Source organism: Sceloporus occidentalis, unplaced genomic scaffold (genome assembly GCF_023333645.1).
Source record: "Sceloporus occidentalis isolate IW3139 unplaced genomic scaffold, rSceOcc1.0.p SCAF_8, whole genome shotgun sequence".
Classification (NCBI taxonomy): Eukaryota; Metazoa; Chordata; class Lepidosauria; order Squamata; family Phrynosomatidae; genus Sceloporus; species Sceloporus occidentalis.
In genome coordinates, this window is record NW_028316988.1 from 3,312,030 (window position 1) to 3,337,069 (window position 25,040).

Below are 25,040 nucleotides of genomic sequence, written 5' to 3' on the forward strand. Positions count from 1 at the left end.
CAAGTCTATGACAAAGGCTTTGCTTAGATGCATTTAAAGGTCTCTGTTGCACCAGCCCTGAAAGTTTAGGCCAGGCCTAAACCCCCTAAAGGCACCAGATCCTGTCTGATCTTGCAAGCTAAGCAGGGCCAGCCTTGGTTAATCCTTGGATGGGAGACCACCAAGGAATACCAGGTGATGGAGGCTCTATTTCAGAGGAAGGAACTGGCAAACCCACTCCAGGAAGAACAGGATACTAATAACGCCCAGAAGTTCAGTCTCTCTTATAATGCTGAAATCCGAAATGTCCCCCAAACCCAATTTTTGTTTGTTGGCGGCTGAGACAGTGATGCTGCTGCTGTTTTCCGATGGCTCCGCATGCCCCAAAATCCTGTTTCGTGGATAACATTATTACGTTGTAGCGTGGCTTCAAGCCACTTCCGACTTACGGCGACCCTAAGGCAAACCTATTATAGGGTTTTCTTGGCGAGGTTTGGTCAGAGTAAGTTTGCCATTGCCTTCCCCTGAGGCTGAGAGAGTGTGACTTGGCCTTTTACATTAGCAGATATGATGTGCGTATTTGATTGATATCTTCTCTCTAGGTCCTCCAACGCAACTTTGCCAGAAGCTGACCATAGAGTTGCGCTGGAGGACCTAGATTCCCAGAGACAACACCTCTCTAGGCATTTGTAGGTCCTCCAAAATTATTCTATGGTCAACCTCTGGCAGATATGGATGATAGAGTTGCAATGGAGGATCTAGAGATGCCTAGAGAAAACACCTCTCTAGGCATTTGTAAGTGCTCCAGTGTGATTCTATGGTCAATTTGTGTTAGAAATTGACCATAGAGTTGCACTGGAGGACCTAGATATTCCTAGAAGAAACACTTCTTTAGGCAATTGTAGGTCCTTCAATGCGATTCTAGTCAACTTCTGTCATAATAATAATAATCACAATAATGTTGTAAGCCGCCTTGGGTCCCAACTTGGGAGAAAGACGGGATAAAAATAATAAAGTAAATAAAATAATAATTTTAACAGCGTCAAGGGAAGGCAATGAAGAATTAATTTTAATTAATTATTTTTAATGATTTTTTTATGTTTAATTAATTTCATTTCATTTATATGCCACCTTTCTCCACAAGAAAACTACACAATAAATAATAATAATAATAATAATAATAATAACAACAATACTCTCAGCCTCAAGGGAAAACAATGGGAAAACCCTCTCTATGAAAACTTATTTTTAATTAATTTAATTTAAATGCCACCTTTCTCCCCCCACAAATACACAATATTAATATTAATAATAATAATAATAATAATAATAATAATTCCTCAAGGGAAGGCAATGGCAAAACTTATTTTTAATTAATTTAATTTAATTTAATAAAAATAATAATTCTCTCAGCCTCAAGGAAAGTCAATAGAAAAACCCTCTCTGAGGAATTCTATTATTTATTTATTTAATTTCTTTCCAAGAAAACTACACAACAATAACAACAACAACAATAATAATTGTGTCAGCTTCAAGGGAAGGCAATGAAAAGACCCCTCTCTAAGGAAAGTTGCCCAGAAAACTACACAATAATAACAACAACAATAATAATAATGCTTGCCAAGAAAACTACCAACAACAACAACAACAACAACAACAACAACAATGCTGGCCAAGAAAACTATACAATAATAATAATAATAATGTGCTTGCCAAGAAAACTGTACACAATAGCTGGGCCTTAAAGCGTCCATTGGAAAGGGCTTGTGAGACACACACCACAAACACACACACAAGTCACACTCTCTCAGCCTCAGGAAAAGGGCAAAGGCCAAAAACACCCCTCTGAGAGCCAACCTTTCCAAGGAGGAGACAACTGGGGCAGAGTCACACTCTTTCAGCCTCTGCCTTTGCTTTCCCTGGAGGCCGAAAAACCCAAACCCGTGTCAGACACTCCCGACGTTACGCCAGACACGTGTCTGCAACCCCTTTGGGAAAAGACGCTTCCTCTCACCTCTCTGGCCCCAAGGGAGCCTTCACACGGGGGAGGGGTCCGGTTCCTGCTCCTTTTCCTCGTTCCCGGGCATCGTGTGAACGCAAAGCGGAGCCACTCCGGTTCTTCGACCCGCCAAGGCCCCGCTCCGCTCCGAATGAGAGCCAAAGCGCCGCTAAAAGGCAGCAGCACCAGCGCCCGGGTCACGTGGGAACACAGGGACACGCCCACTCCGCCCGGGGAAGCCACGCCCCGCTCGGAGGGCCTGGAAGCCACGCCCACTTTTAAAGGGGACGCGCGCCTTGCGCTCCACTCTCAATTGCTATGGGCGCCTCTGCACTGCTATGGGGCATTTGTTATTTCTACTACTACTACTACTATTGTTGTTGTTGTTGTTGTTTCTATTATTATTTCTATTACTGTTGTTATTTTATTATTTCTATATTATTATTATTATTATTATTATTATATCCCACCCTTTCTCCAAAACTGGGACTCAAGGTGGCTCACAGCATTAAAGAAAAAAATGACAGAACAAAGAAAAGCAAAATAAAATAGAATTAAAGGCTGAATATATTAAAATAATAATAATAATAATAATAATAATAATTTGCACTATACAAATAATCCAGGTTGACACCACTAATTGCCACAGGTGCATTTATTTTTTCTATTCTATTATTATTATTATAATAATTATATCCTGCCTTTCCCCAAAATATAATAATAATAATAATAATAATAATAATAATAATTTAGACTGTACAAATAATCCAGGTTGCCATGGGTGCGTTTATTATTTCTATTCTTATTATTATTATCACCAGTACTACTATTACTATTATATTTATATCCTGCCCTTTCCCCAAAACTGGGACTCAAGGTGACTCACAACATTAAAGAAAAAATACAGTATAATGAAAAGCAAAATAAAAAATAATACAATGAAACAGAATTAAATGATGACCATATTAAAATCATCATCATCATCATCATCATCATCATCATCACATACCGCTCTTTCCCCAAAACTGGGACTCAAGGTGGCTGACAACATTATTGGAAAGCACAACAAAATCTGAAAGCACTATTAAAACACTGTGGAACTGGGGTCAGAAACAGACCAGTAGCCCATGGACAGTCACCCATTCCCTAAAACTAGATCTTGCAAACCGTTTTGGGTCAGCCCCACGTCAAACGTCTTGCCGTCATCCAAACCTTTGCATCAGAGGCAGCTTTTCCCTATCAGTCCTAGACGTTCTTCTCGTTCTTCTCTTCCAATTCGTGGCGAGAGAAGGAAGGGAAAAAGCACAACACTTTCCCTCTTATCTCTTGGGATTAAACAACCCAGGAGCTGCTCTGGCTGTTCTGTTCCAGAAGGAAGGAGAGAGATTGCTTTGTCAGAGTCTCAAAACAACTCCGCACAGCGAAACGTGTTGTTCTGCACTTCTTCTTCTTGGTGTGACTTTTAAGTGTGTCATCTTGACCCTGTGGGTCGCAAACACTTTGCGCACTCTGTTCATGGGGCAGAGATTAAAACATCGAAACCTACGTCGGGAGGAAAGACGGAAGAGTCGCCGGATTGTGATATGCAAACGGAAACTTTCTGCACAGTCCGGTTCTGGGGATGCGGTCCAATAATCTCTGGCAACCTTTTGGGTTTTGTAACAGTTTGACATCACCAGAATCAGAAAGAGCGGAGGGCATGCTTATCAAATTTGCAGATGACACCAAATTAGGGGGAGTAGCTAATACTCCAGAGGACAGGATCAAGATTCAAAATGACCTGAATAGACTAGAAAACTGGGCCAAAGCTAACAAAATGAAATTCAACACAGAGAAATGTAAGGTACTGCACTTAGGGCAGAAAAATGAAATGCACAGATATAGGATTATGGGGGACACCTGGCTGAATGAAACTACGTGTGAAAGGGATCTAGGAGTCCAAGTAGACCACAAGTTGAACATGAGCCAACAGTGCAATGCAGCAGCTAAAAAGGCCAATGCGATTTTAGGCTGCATCAGTAAAAGTATAGTGTCTAGATCAAGGGAAGTAATAATGCCACTATATTCTGCTTTAGTCAGGCCTCACTTGGAATAATCCTGTGTCCAGTTCTGGGCACCACAATTAAAAAAGGATGTTGAGAAACTGGAGCATGTCCAAAGGAGGACGACTAAAATGGTGAAGGGTCTGGAAACCATGCCCTATGAGGAACAACTTAGGGAGCTGGGGATGTTTAGCCTGGAGAAGAGAAGGTTAAGGGGTGATATGATGATAGCCCTGTTTAAGTATTTGAAGGATGTCACATTGAGGATGGAGCAAGCTTGTTTTCTGCTGCTCCAGAGAATAGGACCTGGAGCAATGGATGCAAGCTCCAGGAAAAGAGATTCCACCTAAACATTAGGAGGAACTTCTTGACAGTAAGGGGTGTCCGACAGTGGAACGCACTCCTTCCTCGGAGTGTAGTGGAGTCTCCTTCCCTGGAGGTCTTTAAACAGAGCATGGATGGCCATCTGTTGGGTATGCTTTGATTGAGAGTTCCTGCATGGCAGGGGTTTGGACTGGATGGCCCTTGCAGTCTCTTCTGACACTATGATTCTAAATCACACTAGTGCTGGCCATGGCCTAGAAAGTCCCACAGATGGGGAAATACTGGCCTTTTGGACACTGGATCCCCCTTCTGTGGATCTTGAAGCCTCTACTTCTTCGCCACAGTCCTCTACTCCCACCAACATCTGGAGCGTTTTCATTTTTGTTTGGGACCATCTTGATGTCGTTGTGTGCCTCCAAGTTGTTTCCGACTTATGGCGACCCTAAGGAGTTTTCTTGGGACTTGAACAAAGTCACCCAGCGGGTTTCCATGGCCGAGCGGGGAATCGAACCCTGGTCTCCAGAGTCATAGTCCGACTCTCAAACCAATACTGGCTCTCCACTCTTAGGACCTTTCGTTGCTGTTGTTGTGTACCTTCGGGTTGTTGCATGCCTTCAAGTCATTTCCAACTTCGGGTGACCCTAAGGCAAGCCTATCCTGGGGTTACCTTGGCAAGAGTTGTTCAGAGGAGGTTTGCCTTGGCTTTCCTGAAGCTGAGAGAGTGTGACTTGTCTGTGGTCATCCATTGCCGAGTTGGGAACCAAACCCTGATCCTAATGAAGGTGAAAAAAATAATTTTAAAATTAAAAAGAAATAAAATATGGAAACATTGGATGGTGAGGATGCTCTGGTTCTAGGAAAGCCTCCCTCTTTTAGCCTGAGAAAGGTCAAGTTTTGGGATTCTGGAGGCACTGAGAGAGCCAAGAAACATCCCTGTTTGAAAGGCACTTGAGAAACTGCCTGGGTCTGAATGAAGCAGAGCGTTGGCAGATCCCCAGTAGCAATGCAGATCTCCTGCAGGGTTCGCCGGAGACACTGGCAGTGCCACGAACGGCACGATTTTGCCCTTTGCGTCAGGAGGACTGGGCTGGCATTCCCCTTAAGACAGATTGCCCTCTCCTTAAGAGAGATCCCTTGCATTGCCTTTCCCCCTTCCCCACTTGAGACAGAGACAGATTCCTCCTGGCAAAAAAGTGTCCCAAAACACACAGACCTCTTTGCACGCTTTACTTAAAATTCAAGTGTGAAAAATCTTTTATTCGTTTGCGTTAAATGTACACTTATAAAAAAACCAATGCAAAACATTCATTTCCAGTGTGTTCGCTACAAATAAAAACAAGACATTATCAAAACGCGCATTGCCGATCCACCTGAGTCCACCCTAGGAACAGCATTTTCCTTATCCAGATTCAATTGCCATGGAGCCAAGGCAGCTAAAGTGGATTCAACGTTGATTATTTCTGCAGTGCGGACGCAGCCTTATCGATGCAAATTGGGTTAGTATTGATTTAAGGCACATCCTTTGGACCCTGGTAATCATTTCTATATAAAAGAGGAACCCCAAAGTGTCCACTTTGAGGGGAGGTTGCCTCCAAGTAATCGCAACCCCTCTTCTGAACAAATCCTGCCAAGAAAACCCCAGGATAGGGTCATCGTAAGTCAGAAACAAATTGAAGGCATGCAACCAATACACAATATTGACTGAGAAGCATGGATACTCTGTCCCTCTCTTACTAACCCCATGGAGGAAGCCTTGGTCATTCTCCAAATAACCAGAGTTGGTGGGTGCCATGATGAAGCATCATTTGAGTTTACATTGCACTAAAAATGTTGGGTACCAAAGATGGCTAAACTCTGTACAATGGCACCCTCTTGTGGCACAATCTATCATTGCAATTCTTCTCTCCCTTTGTTGTTGTTGCTGTGTCTTCGAGTCTTTTATCACTTATGGTGACCCTATGGCAACTCTATCACAGGGTTTTCTTGGCAAGAGCATGGTTTGCCACTGCCTTCCCTTGAGGCTGAGAGAATGTGACTTGTCTAAAGTCATCCAGTGTGGGTTTAATGGCTGAGTAGGGAATCGAATCCTAGAGACTCAAACTGACACTCAAACTATCCTCAGAGGCTGAGAGTGTGGATTTTCGTGGCTGAGTGGGTTTTCATGGCTGAACCGGGATTTGAACCATGGTCACCAGAGTCATAGGGTCACGGTCACGCTATGCCATGCTGGTTTCTCCATTCAACTTTTGAAATGCACCAAGGACTTCTTCATGCTGTCATACAATCTGGGCCACCCAAAGGAACAGAAAGTCTATAGGCGTAGCTCCTTGGTGTCCAATCCCGGTTCAAATCCTGCTTTTGGGGGGATAAGGTCCATGAAACTTCCTTCCAAGTAGAACCAAAAAGATTTGCAAGGATGATAGGACCTTAATACTCCTTGAAAGAGTGGATGATGTGAAGCAAGATCTAAGAAGCCTGCCTGAGGTCGCTTGCCGCTCGGCAAAAATTGCATGCACAAAATAAGGGCATCAATGGGTATATCGGTTCAATCTGCATCATTTATGTTGAAATAAGGACTACCAGCAGAAAGTGAGAAGCCAGAGTGGCATAGCGGTTTGAGCACTGGACTATGGCTCTGGAGACCAAGGTTTGATTCCTGCTCAGCCATGAAACCCATTGGGTGACCTTGGGCAAGTCACACACTCTCAGCCTCAAGGGAAGGCAATGGCAAGCCTCCTCTGAACAAACCTTGCCAAGAAAACCAAGGGTTGCCATAAGTCAGAAATGACTTGAATGCACATGACACATACAGACAGCAGAAAGATGCTGGTAAGATGCTAGTAACTGTCTGTATGCGTCTGTAACACATTCGCACACAACATGGTTGGGTGACGTGTGGTCCTCTGAGTGATTTTCAAGTGCAGCTCCCATTGACCCCTTACCACTGGCTATACTGGCTGGGGCTGATGGGACTTGGAGGCTAAGAACATCTGGAAGGCCTGTCCCTAACACACACAACACACATATACGCTCACACATCACCAATGTAGAAAAACTGGGAATACAGTAGTCAGCATGGGATAAAATGACAGACTTGCCAAACTTTGTTCCAATGATGTATTGTTTTTAAAAAGGCAAAGGGTCCAAAGAGGATGATGGACCTTTGTGTGAACCTTTGGGTTCCCAGAGGGATTTCCCTGCCGAACCAAGTGGTAAGGGATGATGGGAGTCACACTCAAACAAGCCTGGAGGGTCAAAGGTTCCTGGCTCCAGATGTAAGGCTTTCCTATGAGGTAGGTTATTTTATAAGTCTGTTCCTGTCCTGTGAATTGAGGGGAAACTGAGGCACATAGTGGTGAAGTGCCCTGAACATGGCAAAAGGAGGTACAGGAAAATAGTTCTCATCTATTCCTAGGCCTTTATCATTAACTAGTGGAACTCACTGCCCTTGGATGTTGCAATGACCACCAGCTTAGATAGCCCTTAAAAAATAAGGTTAGACTCTGGGTGGGCAACATGTGGCAAGTTTCTGGATTGCAAGTCCCATCAGCTCAGTAAGTTGTACAGCCAACAGTGAAGGATGATGGGAATGGCCACTCCAACCACAGCTGAACGGCCACAAATTGCTCCCCGTTGGATTAGCGGGGAAGGAGAGGTCAAGCATGGATTGCTACATGCAACCTCCATGTGCAAAGGCAGTGTATCTGTTAGGAACATATGACAAGGGGCCACAACTTCCAGGCCGTGTTTGGTGATTTCTGGAAGGATGTTACAACTACATGTACCTCTATGGGGTTTGAAAACAAGAACCATGGCCTTTTGTGTCAGTAACAGCTGGTAGATCGGAGGTGGGAATCAGGGTGCCTTTCAGATCTTGTCACCTGCAGCTCCCATCATCCCTAACCAGCCTTGCCAGTGATGAGGAATGCTGAGAGCTGCAGTTCAGCCAATGTTCGAAGGGATGCCTGATTCTCACCCCTGCAGGAAAACTTAAGACTGTCAGGATGGAAAAATATATTCAGAAAGAGGCATCTATGGCTAATGACAGAGATTTTGGCTCCAAAGGTGGATGGATAGGAAGCCATCCAGATGAAGGATCATCCAAGCAAAGCCTCATAGTCCACATACCATGCAATCTGGCCAGAGGTGGGGTTAACCCCAGAAATTGGCCACTTCTTGGGCTCGTTCCCGGCCCTGCTGACCACCGTCACAATGTCATGTTTGCCCTTGCCCATTGCCAAAACCCATACCCGCTTGGCTTTGTTGATGAGCGGCAAGGCGAAGGTCATGCGCTGGTGTGGCTTTATGGGGCTCTCTGTAAAGACCACCTCCTGGTTCCCCTCCAGGCCGACTGGCGAATGCGGGAAAAGGGAGGCCGTGTGCCCATCCGTACCCACCCCCAGAAGCACCAAGTCGAAGCTGGCATTGGCTACCAGGGCTCCGATCTCATTGGCGTACAACTCTGGGCCTTTGTCCTCCTCCACGCAGAGCCTCCGGTTGAGGTGCACCGGCATGGGGTGGACATTGAAATATGGCACCCGGACATGGCGGATCAGGTGTTCGTACAAGTTGCCGAAATTGGACTCTGGGTCAGAGAGAGGCACGCAACGCTCGTCCACCAGCCAGAGGTGAGTGTGGCGCCAGGGGAAGCCGTAGTGATGTAACGCCAGTTGTTTGAAAAGAGCCAAGGGACTTGATCCCCCGGAGAGGGCCATGTGAAACTCCCCGGATCGCCTGATGGCGCTCATTGCCACTGTCTCGATGTCTGATGCCAGCCGGGTGACCAGTTCCTCTGACCAGGCGGTGATCAGATGGCTCTGCCGAAACCTGGACTGGATGGTCTTGTATTTGTCCGGCGTTTGCCTGTCCCTGGCGTCCATCACCTCGAGGGTCTCCTTGACCACAAAGGAGACTTCTCCTCCAGCGATCTCGAAATCTAAGAGGTGCCCGTTTTCCTGGCCACCAGGGTACACCCGAGGGACCTCATTCGCCCAGGTGGTCAGTAAAGGAGTCCAAAATTGCCATGAGGCCAGGAGGTTTTCAGTGGTGATAAAGGATTCCTTCTTCCCGTGGTAAATACGAGAGATCAGGATGGCATAGGCATCTCTTTCTGCCACGGGGACATAGACGTGGTAATCCGAGAGACGCTGTCCGAACAGACGTTCCTGCGGGCGGTCGAGAAGTTCCTTCCAGCTGCTTCCTGGCATTGTGGGTTTGAAAAGGTTGCGGCTCACGAGGACGGCCGGAGAATTCAACTCCCCGTGCCCAATGTAGAAAATAAGCTGCTTGGGTTTGCACTGGCTGCCTTCGGGGTCCCAGGTGGCTTCGCGTTGGGTGCAATAGGCCTGGTTCTTGAACATGACCCGGACGTAGCCGACCCGTTCGTCCAGGACTTTACCAGAGGTGAGGATGAAGGGAACGCCTTCCCAGCGGAGGCTGTCCAGGTGGACCAACACACCTGAAAACAACAAGGGACGTAGTCGGTGTAGCAACCTAATTCAACCACAAGGCATTTTCCATTTCCTATTGCATTCAATCCCACTTACGCATTTGCCTAACTATGGATGCATCTGCACTGCGTAAATAATGCAGTTTGACACCACCATGGCTTTCTCTGTCCAAGAGCTCTGGTACCACAACAAACTACATATCCTAGGATTTCATAGCATGTGCCCTTTGGTCCAAAAAGGGTTTTAAAAGGCACACTTGGGTTTAGTCTGCACTGAAGAAATAATGAAGTTTGACATCGCTTTAACTGCCATGGTTTCATCCTACATATTATTATTATTATTATTATTATTATTGTTGTTTCTGTAGTGTAGATGAGCCCTCAGTTGGTAGCCATTGAAGCAAGCTGAGGATAAAGCAGAGAAAGCAGCAGGAGGAGAGAGAAACCAGGACATTTTCAAAGCAGGTGGAAAAATGGGATGGCAGAGGATTAATTGGTTGTGCCCCTCCAAACTGGGAAAGTTGGAAGGTATCTTACCTGCAAAGGTGGGGGTCCTGCTAAAATAGTCTTGCCCCTTTTGGAGTTCCTCCCTTACATGGCTGTTGTACGCTTCGTACTGGCCAAGTACGGCACTGTTTTTCTCCAGGTCCTGGAGGGAGGCAAAAGTTTGAAGCTTGCTCTGTAGGACATCCTCCGAGTTGCTCACATTGGCCGGCAGCTCCATGGTGAGAAACATCAGGACCTCGGTGAGATGGTTCTGGAGGACATCACGGATCGCCCCATATTCTTCGTAGAAGCCGGTGCGATCTGCGTACAGATTGCGGGGAACGGAAGAGAAGAAAATGGAAGTGAGAAACCCAGTTACTGAGATAAACCAGGGAGATGGCAAAGGGTTCAGGGAGATATGGATCCCATTATGCCCATGGCAGAATGCACTGTATTTATGAGCAATGGTGTGTGGTGAGCCAATGTGATGCAGTGGTTTGTGTGTTGGATCAGGGCTCTGGAAGAATAGGTTCGAATCCCTTTTTCAGTCATGGAAACCTACTGGAGTCCCCACCCCAGACACAGAAAGGAGTCTTTTAAATATTTAGTTATATGCTAATTTATTAGATAGCAGTTTCCCACTCCTCCTGCACTATTTAACGTTATATTTCTGGTGACTTCTGACCTCTTCCAATGTTAAGGATTGGTTTTTTGGGTCTCTGGAGCCAGTGTCGCTTAGTGGTTTGTGTCTTGGTTTATGATGCTGGAGAGCAGGGTTCGATTCCCAGCTTGGCCATGAAACCCACTGGGTGACTGATGTTCAAGTCACACTCTCTCAGCCCCAAGGGAAGAATCAGCAGAAAATAGATGCACCATAGTTGCCCACCTCTGTTTTAAGAGGCAAAAAGTTGACTTTAATGGGATAGTTCGAAGGGAGGAAAGAGAGGGATATATTATGGTTGCATTTCTTGTGTTTTATCCACTTCCTTGCAAGGCTGAACCTCCTTGGAAAGCAGTTTACAACAAAATAAATATCACAATAAGAACAACAAAACATTAAAGATGTGCCCCTAGCCATGGACACAACTTTTCAATTGGAGACAAAAACTGCCATTGCAGCCTCTCCATTGCAAACAATGTCCTTTTTCTCTGAGCACCGGGGTACATTCAGGGCTCCCCAAAACACCTCTGAAAAAGTACAAACCCTTCAGTGGAAGAGTGGAAAATAAATTCATGAAAAGAAGGTTTTAAAAATTAAGAAATTCAGTATCAGTTTCCAGAGAGAGAAAGGTCTTACGACCAGTCGCTTGCTGCAGTACCCTTCATCCTAATAGGAAAGGTGAACTCTTGCTATCCAAAACTCCTAATGTCATATATAACACTATATGTATGTATGCATGTATGTATGCATGCATGCATGCACACACCTCATGCCATATTATAAATCTTAGTTGATAAGCTTCCTGGGGGGCACAAAATTTTGGAAGGTATGTACAGAGGGAAAAGAAAAGAGGCAATTCCTCCCCGCAAATTTCCCTTCCAAGAGCTCTCTGCAGAGGCACTCTCTTCCTGCCTTGCAAAAAAAAACTTTGCAAGGAGGAAAGTCTGGCGAATTCATGGCCGGAGCATTAATATAATCAATGCCGCACACTCTTTGGCACAGAGGCCAGCGATTTGGGGGCGAGTGGGAAGAGTCAATAAATGGCAGTTGTCGGGAGTTGGCAAGGAGAGAAGAACAGAAGCAGGGCACACGATCTTTGGTTTTTCTGATCCAAGCTGTCACCTTTTCTCCCCCAGGAAAGGAGAAACGAAACTGTCTGGCCAAGAAAAATCAGGGTCGTAATTTATTATTATTATTATATTATTATTATTAGTCACTTTTTAATAAAGCAATAGCTAACTGGCATTGTTTGTAGAGGGATGCATCCCAGAAGCCGCAGCAAGAGTACCCAGTTGTCATGCCCTGGACTGATGCAGGCGGCAGGTGCAACCAGAGCTGCAGAAGAAATGCAGCAAGGACTGCAGTCGCATGAAGCATGAAGTCGTGTCCTTGAGTTTGCAGCACGGTGAGGCCCCAGATTTGCTTTCCTCCATCCATATAACAGTTCGGGATATACAGTTTTCTTGTGGCATGTTGCACTTTTGATTTATGTGTTTGCTAGCAGCACTACAATATGGTTATTTAAATTTGTGTTTGCATATGTGTTTGCATTTGTGGGTCACTGAAGACACGATGCACTATATGCTGCATTGTAGGAGATATATATATATATATATATATATATATATACACACACACACACACTCTCCAAAAGATACGTTTCGGAAGAGAAATTTAGAACTTATAGCTAACTAAAATGATCTGGAGAAAAATCACTTGTTATCTAACGCAGCAAATGTTATGTTTAATACTGCCAGATTTGTGGCGAAAGCATAGATTAGATTTCGAGGATAATTGCCTGCGTGGGTATCTGTGATATATTTATATTAATTTGTATATTTATACCAATTTGAATTTGTTCAGATTAGGTTTGCCATTGCCGTCGTCTGAGGCTGAGAGAGTGTGACTTGCCCAAGGTCACACAGTGGGTTTCATGGCCGAGCGGGGAATTGAACCCAGATCCTCAGAGCCGTAATCCAAGTCTGAATTGAACTGAATAAAGCTCTCCCAGAATAATGTTTTCTAAAGCTACATCTGCCTTGGAGGGCAGTATGGGTTTGGACTAGGTTGCCTTTGAGGGTCCCCTTCCAACTCTACGTTTCTACATATCTACATGTTCCCAAACTCTGCCTTGTAGGCTCAGTCATTCCACATCTATTAGGGTCTGCTTCTCACCCTGGTTTCCTAACCAATTCCTCCACCACCAGCATTCAAACCCAGACCCCACGTACTTTTCACGTCCACCGTTTCCTTCAAGACGATTTCCACTCTTTCCACGTGGTGTCTGTTCCAGATCGGGTCCAAATGTTTTCGGTTCTGGTCCCGGAAGGGTAAGATGTGGGCCACAGCCTTTTTTTGGTTGGAAGGAAGACGGGGAAGAAAAGAGAAGAAAGGGAAAACAAATCAAAACGTACACTTCTCACATTTATAGCAACCACAACCACCGAGGTTGCACAAAACCCATTTGCACAAGACGCCACAAGCAAGAGGCGATAACTAAGGCTGCATCTACACTGGTGACGTAATGCAATTTAATACCGCTTTAACTGCCACGGTTCAGTGCTATGGAATTCTGGGATCAGTGAAATATTTAGCCTTCTCTGCCAGAGCGCTCCGGTGCGGAAAATTTAGGATTCTCAGCAAGTCCCCCGGCAGTAAAAATATAATAAAAACCCAATGAAAGACCACTTTATTGCTCTTCCACGAAACAACATTTTAAAACAAAGATCAGCATGTTCATTTTTGTTTTTATTCCTTATATAAATATTTCAAAAAGGGTTTTCTTTCCCCCAATAAGACAAAGCAGTTCAAGGGAAGGAAACAAAAAAGAAGAGACAAAAAAAATCACATTTCAATAAGTGTACCGGGCAATCTATCCAAAGCTCTTATTGAAATTAGTTTTATAGGAACACTTGTAAAGATTAGAATCGCCATAAATACTTGGGAAATGGCTTTTACTGAGGATCTTTAAGACGCAACAATTCAAAGAAATTCAAATGCCAATGGAGGACGTAATATGCTTGTGCAAAATATACTTTACCTTCCCCACCCATCAGGGTTGCGGGTTCAGGATCACCCCTGGCCCTGAGGTTTCAGAGCCAAATCCTAAGACCTAGGAATGGCCCCATAATCCTTAAGTGTTCTGTATTAAACATGCTCACAACTTGCCGTTCAAACACACACAGAAACATAGAGAATCGCAAATGCTTGAATCCATGGATGAAAAATCAGTGGATAAGGAGGGCCAACTGTATATCCCGCCTTTCTCCCACAACAGGATTCAAGGCTGTTTGTAGTATCTTGCACCAAAATTGTTGGTGCCAACATGCACCAAAAGTGTTGCACCATCTTGCACCAACCCTGCACTCCTCTCCTCGCTTGTGTCACCTTTGCTGACAGGTTCCTCTTGCAAAACTGCCGGCTTTGCATCCACAACCCAAAAAATAATAAAAGGAAGGGAACGGCGAGGAGAGCCAAAACGTACAAGGGTTGTGTGTGTGTGTTTATCCCCCCAACATTTTTATCAAATTAAAAAACCCCGTTTAGCACTTGGCAGACACCCGGTTGGCGAGAGCGGACGGCAAGGAGGGGAAAAGGAATTGCTGCTTGCTCAGCGAAACCGGAGCTTCTGACCTTGGCAAGGAAGATCAGGGGGATAAAACATTGCTGTTGTGTGTCCAGGTGTGTGTGTGTGTTTCCTTCGCTCCTTGTCCCTTGCACACACAAGCAATGGGTCAGCACATCAGAAGGCTAGGGGATGCGGGGGATCCAATAAAATAACCGTCCTTTCAGCGACAGGAGAATAAGGTCTTATTTTATTCCCTCTGTAAAAGATGCAGGCCCTTCCTTGGAAAAAGTAACAGACCCCCAAAGTCAGGGAACCTGGAATAGGGACCCCAATAAAACGGGCTTATGGGGATTATTGCCCCCCAAAATAATTTTGCAACAAGACTCCTATGTGACTGAGCCCCCTTGGGAATGATCAGTCCAAAGTGTCACACGCTAAGAAACATTAAAAGAGTGATAAACTGCACCTGCACTGCAGAAATAATCCACTTTGACCCCACTTTAAACTGCCATGGCTCAATGCTAAGGAATTAGGAGCACTGTTGGGGCACCAGTGCTCTCTGACAGGGAAGACTAAGTATCTCACAGAACTATAGTTTCCAGGATTCCAGCGCATGGAGCCATGGCAGTTAAAGTGGTGGCAAACTGGGTTATTTCTGCAGTGTGGATGCAGCCCTGATTGTTGAGCCCTCCCCAGGTATAATAAAAGATGCCTGCAAACCTATCCCAGGCAGATTTCCTTGGAAAAGCTGCACCGAACACACGGAGGTAGTTTCTAAGTACACCCTGTGCTTGGAACGGTCCTGATATGTAAGGACGTTTGAGCGACAAAACTAAAATTGCCAACCCCCTGAAAGGAGGTAAAGCCTGCTGCCACACTACAGAATTAATGAGGTTTAACACTGCTTGAACTTCTATGGCTCTGTCCTATGGAATCAGGGGATTTGTAGGTTGTTGCTCTCTGACAGAGAAGGCTGGATGTCTCATCAAACTACAAATCCCAGTATTCCATAGCACTGAGCCATACTAAAGCAACGTCAAAGGGCATTAATTCTGCAGTGTGGATGCAGCCAAAGTTCCTGTTTGTCGATGTTAACTGAATAATAAATATATCTCTCTTTGTCTGTATCGGGTCCCCCCCCTTGTGAGACAAGGTCTTCACCAAGTGCCCAGGGGTGCCAACATTTAATGCCAACCATGTCACCAAAGCCACTGACCTTGTTTGCATCCCCCGGCCAGGCTTGGCTGCAATTTTCAGATGATACCAAATGGGTACGGTCAGCCCTCCATATCCACGGATGTTTTTATCCACAGATTCAAGTATCCACGGCTTGAAAATATATATTAGAGACACCATTTTACTATGCTACCGTGTTTATTGGGGCTTGAGTGTCCACAGGTTTTGGTACCCACAAGGGGTCCTGGAGCCAAATTCCAGAAGGTACCCAGGGCCACTGTTCTGAGTTCAAATTCTGACCAAGGCACTCACCTGCTTGCCAAGGTAGTGGTCGACCCTGTACATCTCCTCCTCCTGGAAGAAGGTCTTCAGCTCATCGGCCAACTGCTGGGCAGAATGGAGATCGTGGCCGAAAGGCTTCTCTAGGACCACGCGCAGCCAAGCCCTGGATGGTGGTCTGCAGCTGCTGTTGATGTGGCGGGCAATCTCCGCGTAGGCAAACGGTGGCACCGAGAAGTAGAAAATCCGGCCAACTTCTTCTAAGCCCTCCTGAACAAGCAGTGTTTGAATCTCCTGGTTAAGGGTGGCATAGTCCTCTTCCGTTTTGAGCTGGCGGTAGTCCGTCAGGCGGAGGAACTGGTCCTTCATCACGGCACACCTAGAATCATAGTTGGAAGAGACCCTGAAAAGTCATTCAATCCAATCCCCTTCTGCCATGCGGGAATACACAATCAAAGCACCCCAAGAGATGTCCATTCAGCCTCTGTTCCAAAACCTCCAAAGAAGGAGACCGCTACCTGTTGGGAAGGACGTCCGAGGGGCATGCCAGGTCCTTCAAATGGTCATACATCAGCTTCCGGCCTCGTTCGAGTTCGGCTTGGGCCCCACCATGGAAGGTGAAGGTGTGCCCGTTGCTGACCTCGTCCAGGTAAAGCTGGAAGAGGCCTTGCCACAAATATTTCTTGGCTAGGTCTCCCGTGGCACCCAGCAGGACCACGGAGATGTGGCCGCGAGATTCCTGGGCCATGGAGGGAACGATTCCCAGGAAGAAAAGCACTCCGACGGTCGCTCTTGGGAGCATCTTGGAAACGGAGAACGCTGAAAGGAAGCCGAGGGAGAAGAGGAAACGTAAAAAACAATGAAAGGAGATTTATGCACACCAGTATGAACTATCGATCCCAATCGACTTTATTTTCCAAGATGGGAGAGGAGAGACTTTATAATTTATTGCCATAATTCTCAATCCCAATTGGCTTTATTTTTTGGTAGTGGAGGAAAGACTTTGTAGTTTATTGCCTGAATTCTTAATCCCACATTAGTAAAGTAACTTCTTGCTTAACCATACTGTTTCTTTTTACATTGGGCCCTTGATATCCACTGGAGTTTTTTATCCATGGATTCAAGTATCCAGGGCTTGAAAATATTCAGAAAAGGCATGAATTCCAAATAGTGAACTTTGATTTTTCCATTTTATATAGGAGACGCCGTTTTGGTATGCCATTTGATTGAATGGGACTTGACCATCCATGGATTTTGTTATCCACGGAGGATCCAGGAACAAAACCCCAGCAGATTACAAGAACCCACTGTGTGTATGCATATATATGTGTCTGTGTGTGTATATATGTGTATATATATATATATATATTCCCAGCTGTGGATGCTTGAATCCGTGGATAAAAAATCTGCAGATATGGAGAGGCAACAGATATACAAGTGTCCCAACTTCAAAAGGTCTAAATCTCATGTTCTTGCCGTCCAATTTATGACAAAATACACTGCTTTTGGAGCACTTTGAGCCATCCAAGGGGCCAAAGGAAATTCGCACCCGTCCCTACGTGGCACAACTAGGCGAGGAGACGGAGGAACACAAGATCCCTCAGCCGCTCTGCTCTCACCCGCATCTTTCAAAGGGAACGGAGAGGAGCAAACAGCCAAAGGCTTTACAAGCTGCTGCCAGTTGGAAAAAAACCCAATTGATTATTATTAGTCTTTGTGAATCATGCAAGACAAGACTCACCTCTTTGAAAGGATGGAGGGGAGACCTAGTGCAGGGAATAATCCTTTCTTGTCGGGCCGCCACTCCTTGTTCCGAAGAGAAAAGAAACTGCAAGATATGCACACATGCACACATGGGTTGAGCGGCTAAGCAAACAGAAACGCTACCCAGAGAGATAAGCCGTTTTCAACATTTCCTGGTAAGAGCTGGAGCGTTCCTCTCCCAGTGGGAAAAAGATATTTGGCAATCCAATCATTGGGTTTCCTTGGCACATTTCTTTAGAAGGGCTTGGCCAAGGCCATCCTCTGAGGCTGAGAGAGTGCGACTCGCGCAAGCTCAGCCAGTGCGTTTACATGGCCGTGCCAGCATTCGAACCCTGGTTTGCAGAGTCACAATGCTTAAACCACTATGCCACAAAGGCATTGAAAACCTTACTCGAACTGCAACCACAAAATATCTGGGCACACAAAGTTCATGCGTGGAAGTCACCAACATCTCATCAGAACATTGAGAAATTAATCCTTTTGGACCACAATGCAAAGAATGCACATACTGGCCTGGGGGGATTCTGGGAGTTGCAGTGCAGGAAAGATAACCTTTCTACGCTCTGACTTTGATGGATCAACTTGCCAGGAAAGCAGATATTTAGAGGACGGGGGACAGTGTGTGTGTATATATGTATGTCCGGTTGCTGTCACACTGCCGAATTAATGCAGTTTGACACCCTTTTAACTGCCTTGGCTCCATCCTATGGAATCCTGGGATTTGTAGTTTGTTGGGGCACCAGAGCTCTCTGAAAGAGAAGGCTAAATGTTTATTTAGAGTATTTATACCCTGCTTTTCAGTCACAATAGTTTACAGATTACTAATATTAATAATAATAATAATATTAGTGTGGTTTGATGCCTCTTTAACTGCCACGGCTTTGTCCTTTGAAATCCAGGGATTTGTAGTTTGTTGCTGCACCAAAGCTCTTCTAAGGCTAACTTCCATAACTTCATCCTATGGAATCTGGGCATTTGTAGTTTGTTGCTGCACCAAAGCTCTCCGGTGGAGAAAGCTAAATACCTCCGCAAACTACAAACCCCAGAATTTCATAGCACTGAGCCATGGCAATTAAAGTGGTGTCAAACTGGATTAATACTACAGTGCAGATGCAGCATCAGTATATATAAAAAACATCTGAAATGTCAACTGAACCAGAGCAGGATCCGCACAGCTTCCTAGAGCAGTTTTAGTTCAGCGTAATTGTAATTCAGTAGAAAAACCAGTTGCACAATGCTCTCCAGTTGCACAATATTTATCTAGCTTTCTCCCCTTCTATGGCGGTAAATAGCAGGCATTCCCATAAATGAAGCCATATTGGGGGCGGGCAGAGCGATGGGGAGGCTGGTTGCCGAACTACTCACACATCAGACAGACTAAAGCAAACAAGGAAACAGTTGAAGCAGAAATCAACCGGCAGCCAAGCAGGATGCAAGAATTCCCCAGTAAAAGAGGCCATTGGTGGCAACTATTGATAACAACCATCTTGTTATCTCTGATCAGCGAGGTGATCAATGATCAAGCATAAGAGCAGAAGACGCAGTGCTCAGAAACAGAACAGAAAGCTCCTCCTCTCATTCTTCTTCTGCTCTTATCTCCAATCATTGATCACCTCACTGATCAGAAATAAAAGAATCTGATCACCTTACCAATCACAGAGAAGAGAGTCTGATAGTTGATCAGAGACAAGGGAATGTGAGCACGTCTCCAATCAGAGATATGAGAATCTGATAAGTGATCAGAGATAAGAGAATCTGATCACCTCACCAATTAGAGATAAAAGAATCTGATTACCTAACCAATAAGAGATCACCACACCGATCAGAGATAAAAGAATCCAATAACTTTACTGATTACAGATAAGACAATTTGATCACTTTTGTGATCATAGATAAGAGAATCTGTGCTCTTCATTGATCAGAGATATTAGAATCTGTTCGCTTCACTGATCAGAGTTAAGAGAATCTGATCACCTAATTAATCAGAGATAAAAGAATCTGATCACCTCACCGATCAGAGACAAGAGAACATTTACATCTTTTTAGACAGAAGATGTGCTATATAAGAGGGCTTACTCCTGTGCAGACATGCCTAGAATTAAAATATGCTCGCTGCTCTAGTGCCACAGCCAACTACAATTCCCAGAATGCCATAGTGTTGAGACCCAGCCATTAAAGTGATGTCAAACCGGATCGTTTCTGCAATGCATTCAGCCTTCTTCTTAATCTAGACATACTGTATTTCTTAATCTGTATAATTATGATGACTTTTTCCTTAGCACCCTTTTTGTATTCTTCTACATTGTGAGCCACTCTGGCTCCTGTATTGGGAAAGTGGGAGAGATATAAATTAACCACAACTGAAATATAAACAGAGTGTTGGCCCAGAGAGGCCTCTGATCTGATCCAGTAAGACTTGTTCTCCGTAGGTTCTTTTAAGTGCCCTGGCAAGATCAGCGGCAATTTCGGCTAATGGCGAAAAGGGAAACCAGGCTGTCAGCATCTCTCAGTCTGGCCGATCTGCAAGGCTTGCAAAAAACGTACCCATCGCAGTCACAAGGTGAGTCGGAGTCCCGTCACACTACACAACCACAGCATCACAATCGCACTTCACCTGCCATGACTGCATCCTCTGGCATCGCAAGGTTTACAGCTTAAATAACCCAAAGGCACCAGATCCTGGATGCTAAGCTGGGTCAGCCCTGGATAGCACTTGGAGGGGAGGCCCTCAACAAATAGGGAATCATTGGGGAATACCTGGCCATAGAGAATCATTGGGGAACACTTGCCCATAGGGAATCATTGAAGAATACATGCCAATAGGGAATCATTGGGGAATACTTGCCCATAGAGAATCATTGAAGAATACATGCCAATAGGGAATCATTGGGGAATACTTGCCCATAGGGAATCATTGGGGAATACCTGGCTATAGAGAATCACTGGGGAACATTTGCCCACAGGGAATCATTGGGGAACACATGTCCATAGAAAATCATTAGGGAATACTTGCCCATAGGGAATCATTGGCGAATACTTGCCCATAGAGAAACATTGGGGAACACTTGTCCACAGGGTATCATTGGGGAATACCTGGCCATAGAGAACCATTGGGGAACACTTGCTCACAGGGAATCATTGGGGAACACATGTCCATAGAGAATCATTGGGGAACACTTGCCCACAGGGAATCATTGGGGAACACATGTCCATAGAGAATCATTGGGGAATACTTGCCCATAGGGAATCATGGGGAATACTTGCCCATAGGGAATCATTGGCGAATACTTGCCCATAGAGAAACATTGGGGAACACTTGTCCATAGGGAATCATTGGGGAATACATGCCCATAGGGAATCATTGGGGAACACTTGTCCATAGGGAATCATTGGGGAACACTTGCCCATAGGGAATCATTGGGGAATACTTGTCCATAGGGAATCATTGGGGAACACTTGCCCATAGGGAATCATTGGGGAATACTTGCCCATAGGGAATCATTGAAGAATACATGCCAATAGGGAATCATTGGGGAATACTTGCCCATAGGGAATCATTGGGGAATACCTGGCTATAGAGAATCACTGGGGAACATTTGCCCACAGGGAATCATTGGGGAACACATGTCCATAGAAAATCATTAGGGAATACTTGCCCATAGGGAATCATTGGCGAATACTTGCCCATAGAGAAACATTGGGGAACACTTGTCCACAGGGAATCATTGGGGAATACCTGGCCATAGAGAACCATTGGGGAACACTTGCTCACAGGGAATCATTGGGGAACACATGTCCATAGAGAATCATTGGGGAACACTTGCCCACAGGGAATCATTGGGGAACACATGTCCATAGAGAATCATTGGGGAACACTTGCCCACAGGGAATCATTGGGGAACACATGTCCATAGAGAATCATTGGGGAATACTTGCCCATAGGGAATCATGGGGAATACTTGCCCATAGGGAATCATTGGCGAATACTTGCCCATAGAGAAACATTGGGGAACACTTGTCCATAGGGAATCATTGGGGAATACATGCCCATAGGGAATCATTGGGGAACACTTGTCCATAGGGAATCATTGGGGAACACTTGCCCATAGGGAATCATTGGGGAACACTTGTCCATAGGGAATCATTGGGGAACACTTGCCCATAGGGAATCATTGGGGAACACTTGCCCATAGGGAATCATTGGGGAACACTTGTCCATAGGGAATCATTGGGGAACACTTGCCCATAGGGAATCATTGGGGAACACTTGCCCATAGGGAATCATTGGGGAATACTGGCCCATAAGGAATCATTGGGGAATAGGGAATCATTGGGGAATACTGGCCCATAGGGAATAATGGGGATTACATGCCCATAGGGAAAATGCCAAGGCAACATGATTTGGCATCTTATTAGGGTTGACATTTATTTTGCTAAGTGGCCCCCAAATCCCAAATGGGACCTGTAGCAGGGACAGTTTGAGACTATAGCACTACAATGCTCCAGAGTGGGTGGGCCTTTGCTTTGCAAAAAGGGTGGTCCCCAAACTCTGCTTTGCCCTTGCCCCCCTTTTTTGTTGCAGCCAGGTCCCCCCTTTGCATTGCACTCACCTCCCTCCCTCTGGAGGCCCAGGAGAATTTCCGGGGGGGCGGCGACGTCAACCGGACACTGGTCTCTCTCTTTCTGCGTCGGAGGTCGGCAGGGCAGAACCCACGCCAAGCCCCGCCTCCTCCCCATGACTGGCAGCTCGGGAGGGGCAAAAATATTACGGTTCACGTTCCAGGAGCGCAGAGGAGGCGGAGCGGGAGGGAGGAAAAGAGAAAGAACACTGTTATTATCTAGATACTTTATTTATAATGGCTGGACTTGTAGCATACAAATATATATATATACAGTGTAAACATCATAGTATTTTGCAATGGGAGAAACAAATAAGCATGCATTAATAACAGGGGAAAAAGGAACCACTCAAGAAAAGAGGATGCACTTATAGAATATAACTGTATATACAGTGTAAATGTTTGCAATGCGAGAAATAAATAAGCATACATTAATAACATGAAATAGAAACCACTAAAGAAAAGAGTATTTATAATGGCTGTATTTATAGAAACAACTGTATATTGCAGTGTTTTGCAATGGAGAAATAAATAAGTGTACATGAATTGCAAAAAGAAAAGGAACTACTAAAGATAGCCTTTTGGCTGAAGAGCGGGGTATAAATAATAATAATTATTATAATTATTATTATTTATAATGGCTATACTTATAGAATGCAACTGTATATATACAGTGCAAACCTAACAATGTTTTGCAGTGGGAGGAACAAATAAGCGTCCACACTGTAGAAATAATCTGGTTTGACACCACTTTAACCTCCATGGGTCAGTGCTATGGAAATGTGGGATCTGTTCATCATAGCACCAAAGCTCCCTGACGGAGAAGGCTAAAGACGTCTCGCCAAACTACCCTTTGCCAGATTTCCACAGCATTGAACCATAGCAGTTAAAGTGGTGTCAGAGTGGATTATTTCTGCAGTGCGGAAGCAGCCTTATTAGCCTCTGTTTCCTTGGGGTTCTGTGTCCGTATTTAAAAGCCTTGAAGCTTTTTGCAGCCTGAGATGGCCTTCCACCTTTTGCATGATGCATCCCCTCTCTTTTTGTTTCCTCTTTTTCAGGTTTGCAAAAGGTACTTTGGAAAGAGACAAGGACATTCCACCTGCAAGAGAGAAAGCAGTGACCAATGGGCCTGAAGCCTATTTTCTCTCCATCGGCCAGGCTATTGCTGCTGCTACTGCTGCTGCTGCAGTGCGCTGCAATGCTCACGCAGCATGTCCGAAGGCGCGCATCGTCAGATGGGATGGGAGAACTGCAGCAGCACCGAAAGGTGGAGGAAACTGCAGAGGTACCAAAATAAATCTCCGAACAAGCTCACTTCCCAGAGAGCATTGTCAAGGCATCTCCAAACCTCTCCTGCCCCATTGGTTTAGTTATCCTTCCTCCCCACAAGTAGGCCTTATATTATATCAGCGTCACTCTCCGCTGGAGCTGCAAATCAAAAATGCACGCTGCAAAGAATTAAAACGTGAAGCCCTTGTGCTTGGTACATGTTCGGGTTGCTTCTGCATTGCGCTGCGACGTCCAGGAGACAACCAGGTAAAAGCAGACAGAGCCATAAGGAATAATTTATGTGGGGCGGCAATAAAATGTCGCCCTTTGCACAAATACACAAAAAGTATTCTTCACAGGGCTTTGTAAGTGCAGAACAGTTAGTCTGGGAAGGCCATGGTTTTCTTTTAATCCACAGATTCAAACATCCTTGGTGTGAAAATGATTTTAAATATACAGTGTGTGTGTGTGTGTGTGTGTGTATCTCAAAAAGCACACTTTGAAAACCCTACGGAATTAATGGGAATGTCATCCGCGATTGGCAACTTGAAGGTGTGTGCACACAGACGCACACAAAAGACACACACAAACACCCGCCAGTGGTCTTACGTTGTTTTGTCACCATATGCACAACTGTTTCCAATGGGAGCAGCTCACACGTTCAAAAGCGGGCCACCAAGACGCACATAGACGTGTCTTGAAGTCGTTTCTGGCTTGGCAGGATTTGTTCAGAGAGGGTTTGCCTTGGCCTTCCTCTGAGGCTGAGAGAGCGTTACTCACCCAATGTCTCCCAATGGGTTTTCATGGCCGAGCAGGGATTCGAACCCATGTCTCAGAGTCCTAGTCCAACATTTAAGCCACAACACTGCACTGGCTCACATCCAAGCATACACATATCTCAGTTAACAAAGCCTCCGACAAAGAAGCCCCTTTTTACAAAGTCTTTTTACACCAATGAGCTCCTGAAAGAGTACTTTATAGGAGGCTGGTCACTTTCATGTCACTGAACTGGTGAAACGTATCCATGTAAAACCCATAGGAGATTCCCAAATCCTGTTTCCGTATTGCAAGGCTGATAGGTGATGTGATCCTGATATGCATTCAGACTGGTATTAACTTGACCCAAAGCAATGGGTTCAAATGACAAGGAAAGAGAGTCTGACCATAACATCCTGACCGTACTGTTTGACATTGGAGCAGACTTCTTTGGAAGCTGTTGGACTTTACTTTGGCTTAAAACAAAGAATAGACAATCTAAATGGTGCCCTTCCTATCCATCCTAACCAAGCTTTCCAGACTCTGGCAGGTGACTTAGGGCCCAAAGGAGGCATGATCTGGCCTTCTCCCTTTGCCAAAATCCAGGCTGCCTGTCTGCCCTGTCCCTTCCATGGGAAGATGCTTTCTTGCAAAGTAAGAGATTAAATA

The 25,040-nt window shown here is 45.1% G+C and overlaps 1 protein-coding gene across 1 annotated transcript; it reads right to left on the bottom strand.

Annotated features, from left to right (window-relative positions):
- Positions 1-5,580: 5,580 nt before the first annotated feature.
- Positions 5,581-22,406, bottom strand: H6PD (hexose-6-phosphate dehydrogenase/glucose 1-dehydrogenase). The gene is made up of 7 exons (XM_089534233.1): positions 22,338-22,406; positions 17,705-17,791; positions 16,482-16,782; positions 15,997-16,342; positions 13,172-13,289; positions 10,331-10,600; positions 5,581-9,802 (listed from the first exon to the last, which is right to left on the bottom strand). Exons 3-7 carry the CDS (start codon positions 16,763-16,765, stop codon positions 8,442-8,444), a joined length of 2,379 nt encoding a protein of 792 aa, XP_089390359.1. The 5' UTR covers positions 16,766-16,782; positions 17,705-17,791; positions 22,338-22,406; the 3' UTR covers positions 5,581-8,441.
- Between the last annotated feature and the right edge of the window lie 2,634 nt (positions 22,407-25,040).

What these genes read in the sequence shown, in the direction of transcription:
- H6PD (XM_089534233.1), bottom strand. Translation starts at nt 16,765, where the DNA reads ATGCTCCCAAGAGCGACCGTCGGAGTGCTTTTCTTCCTGGGAATCGTT. An exon ending in ACCACTACCTTGGCAAGCAG is followed by an intron (nt 13,290 to 15,996) that starts GTGAGTGCCTTG and finishes AACCAAAAAAAG; the next exon opens with GCTGTGGCCCACATCTTACC. An exon ending in CAGGACCCCCACCTTTGCAG is followed by an intron (nt 9,803 to 10,330) that starts GTAAGATACCTT and finishes TGTTGTTTTCAG; the next exon opens with GTGTGTTGGTCCACCTGGAC.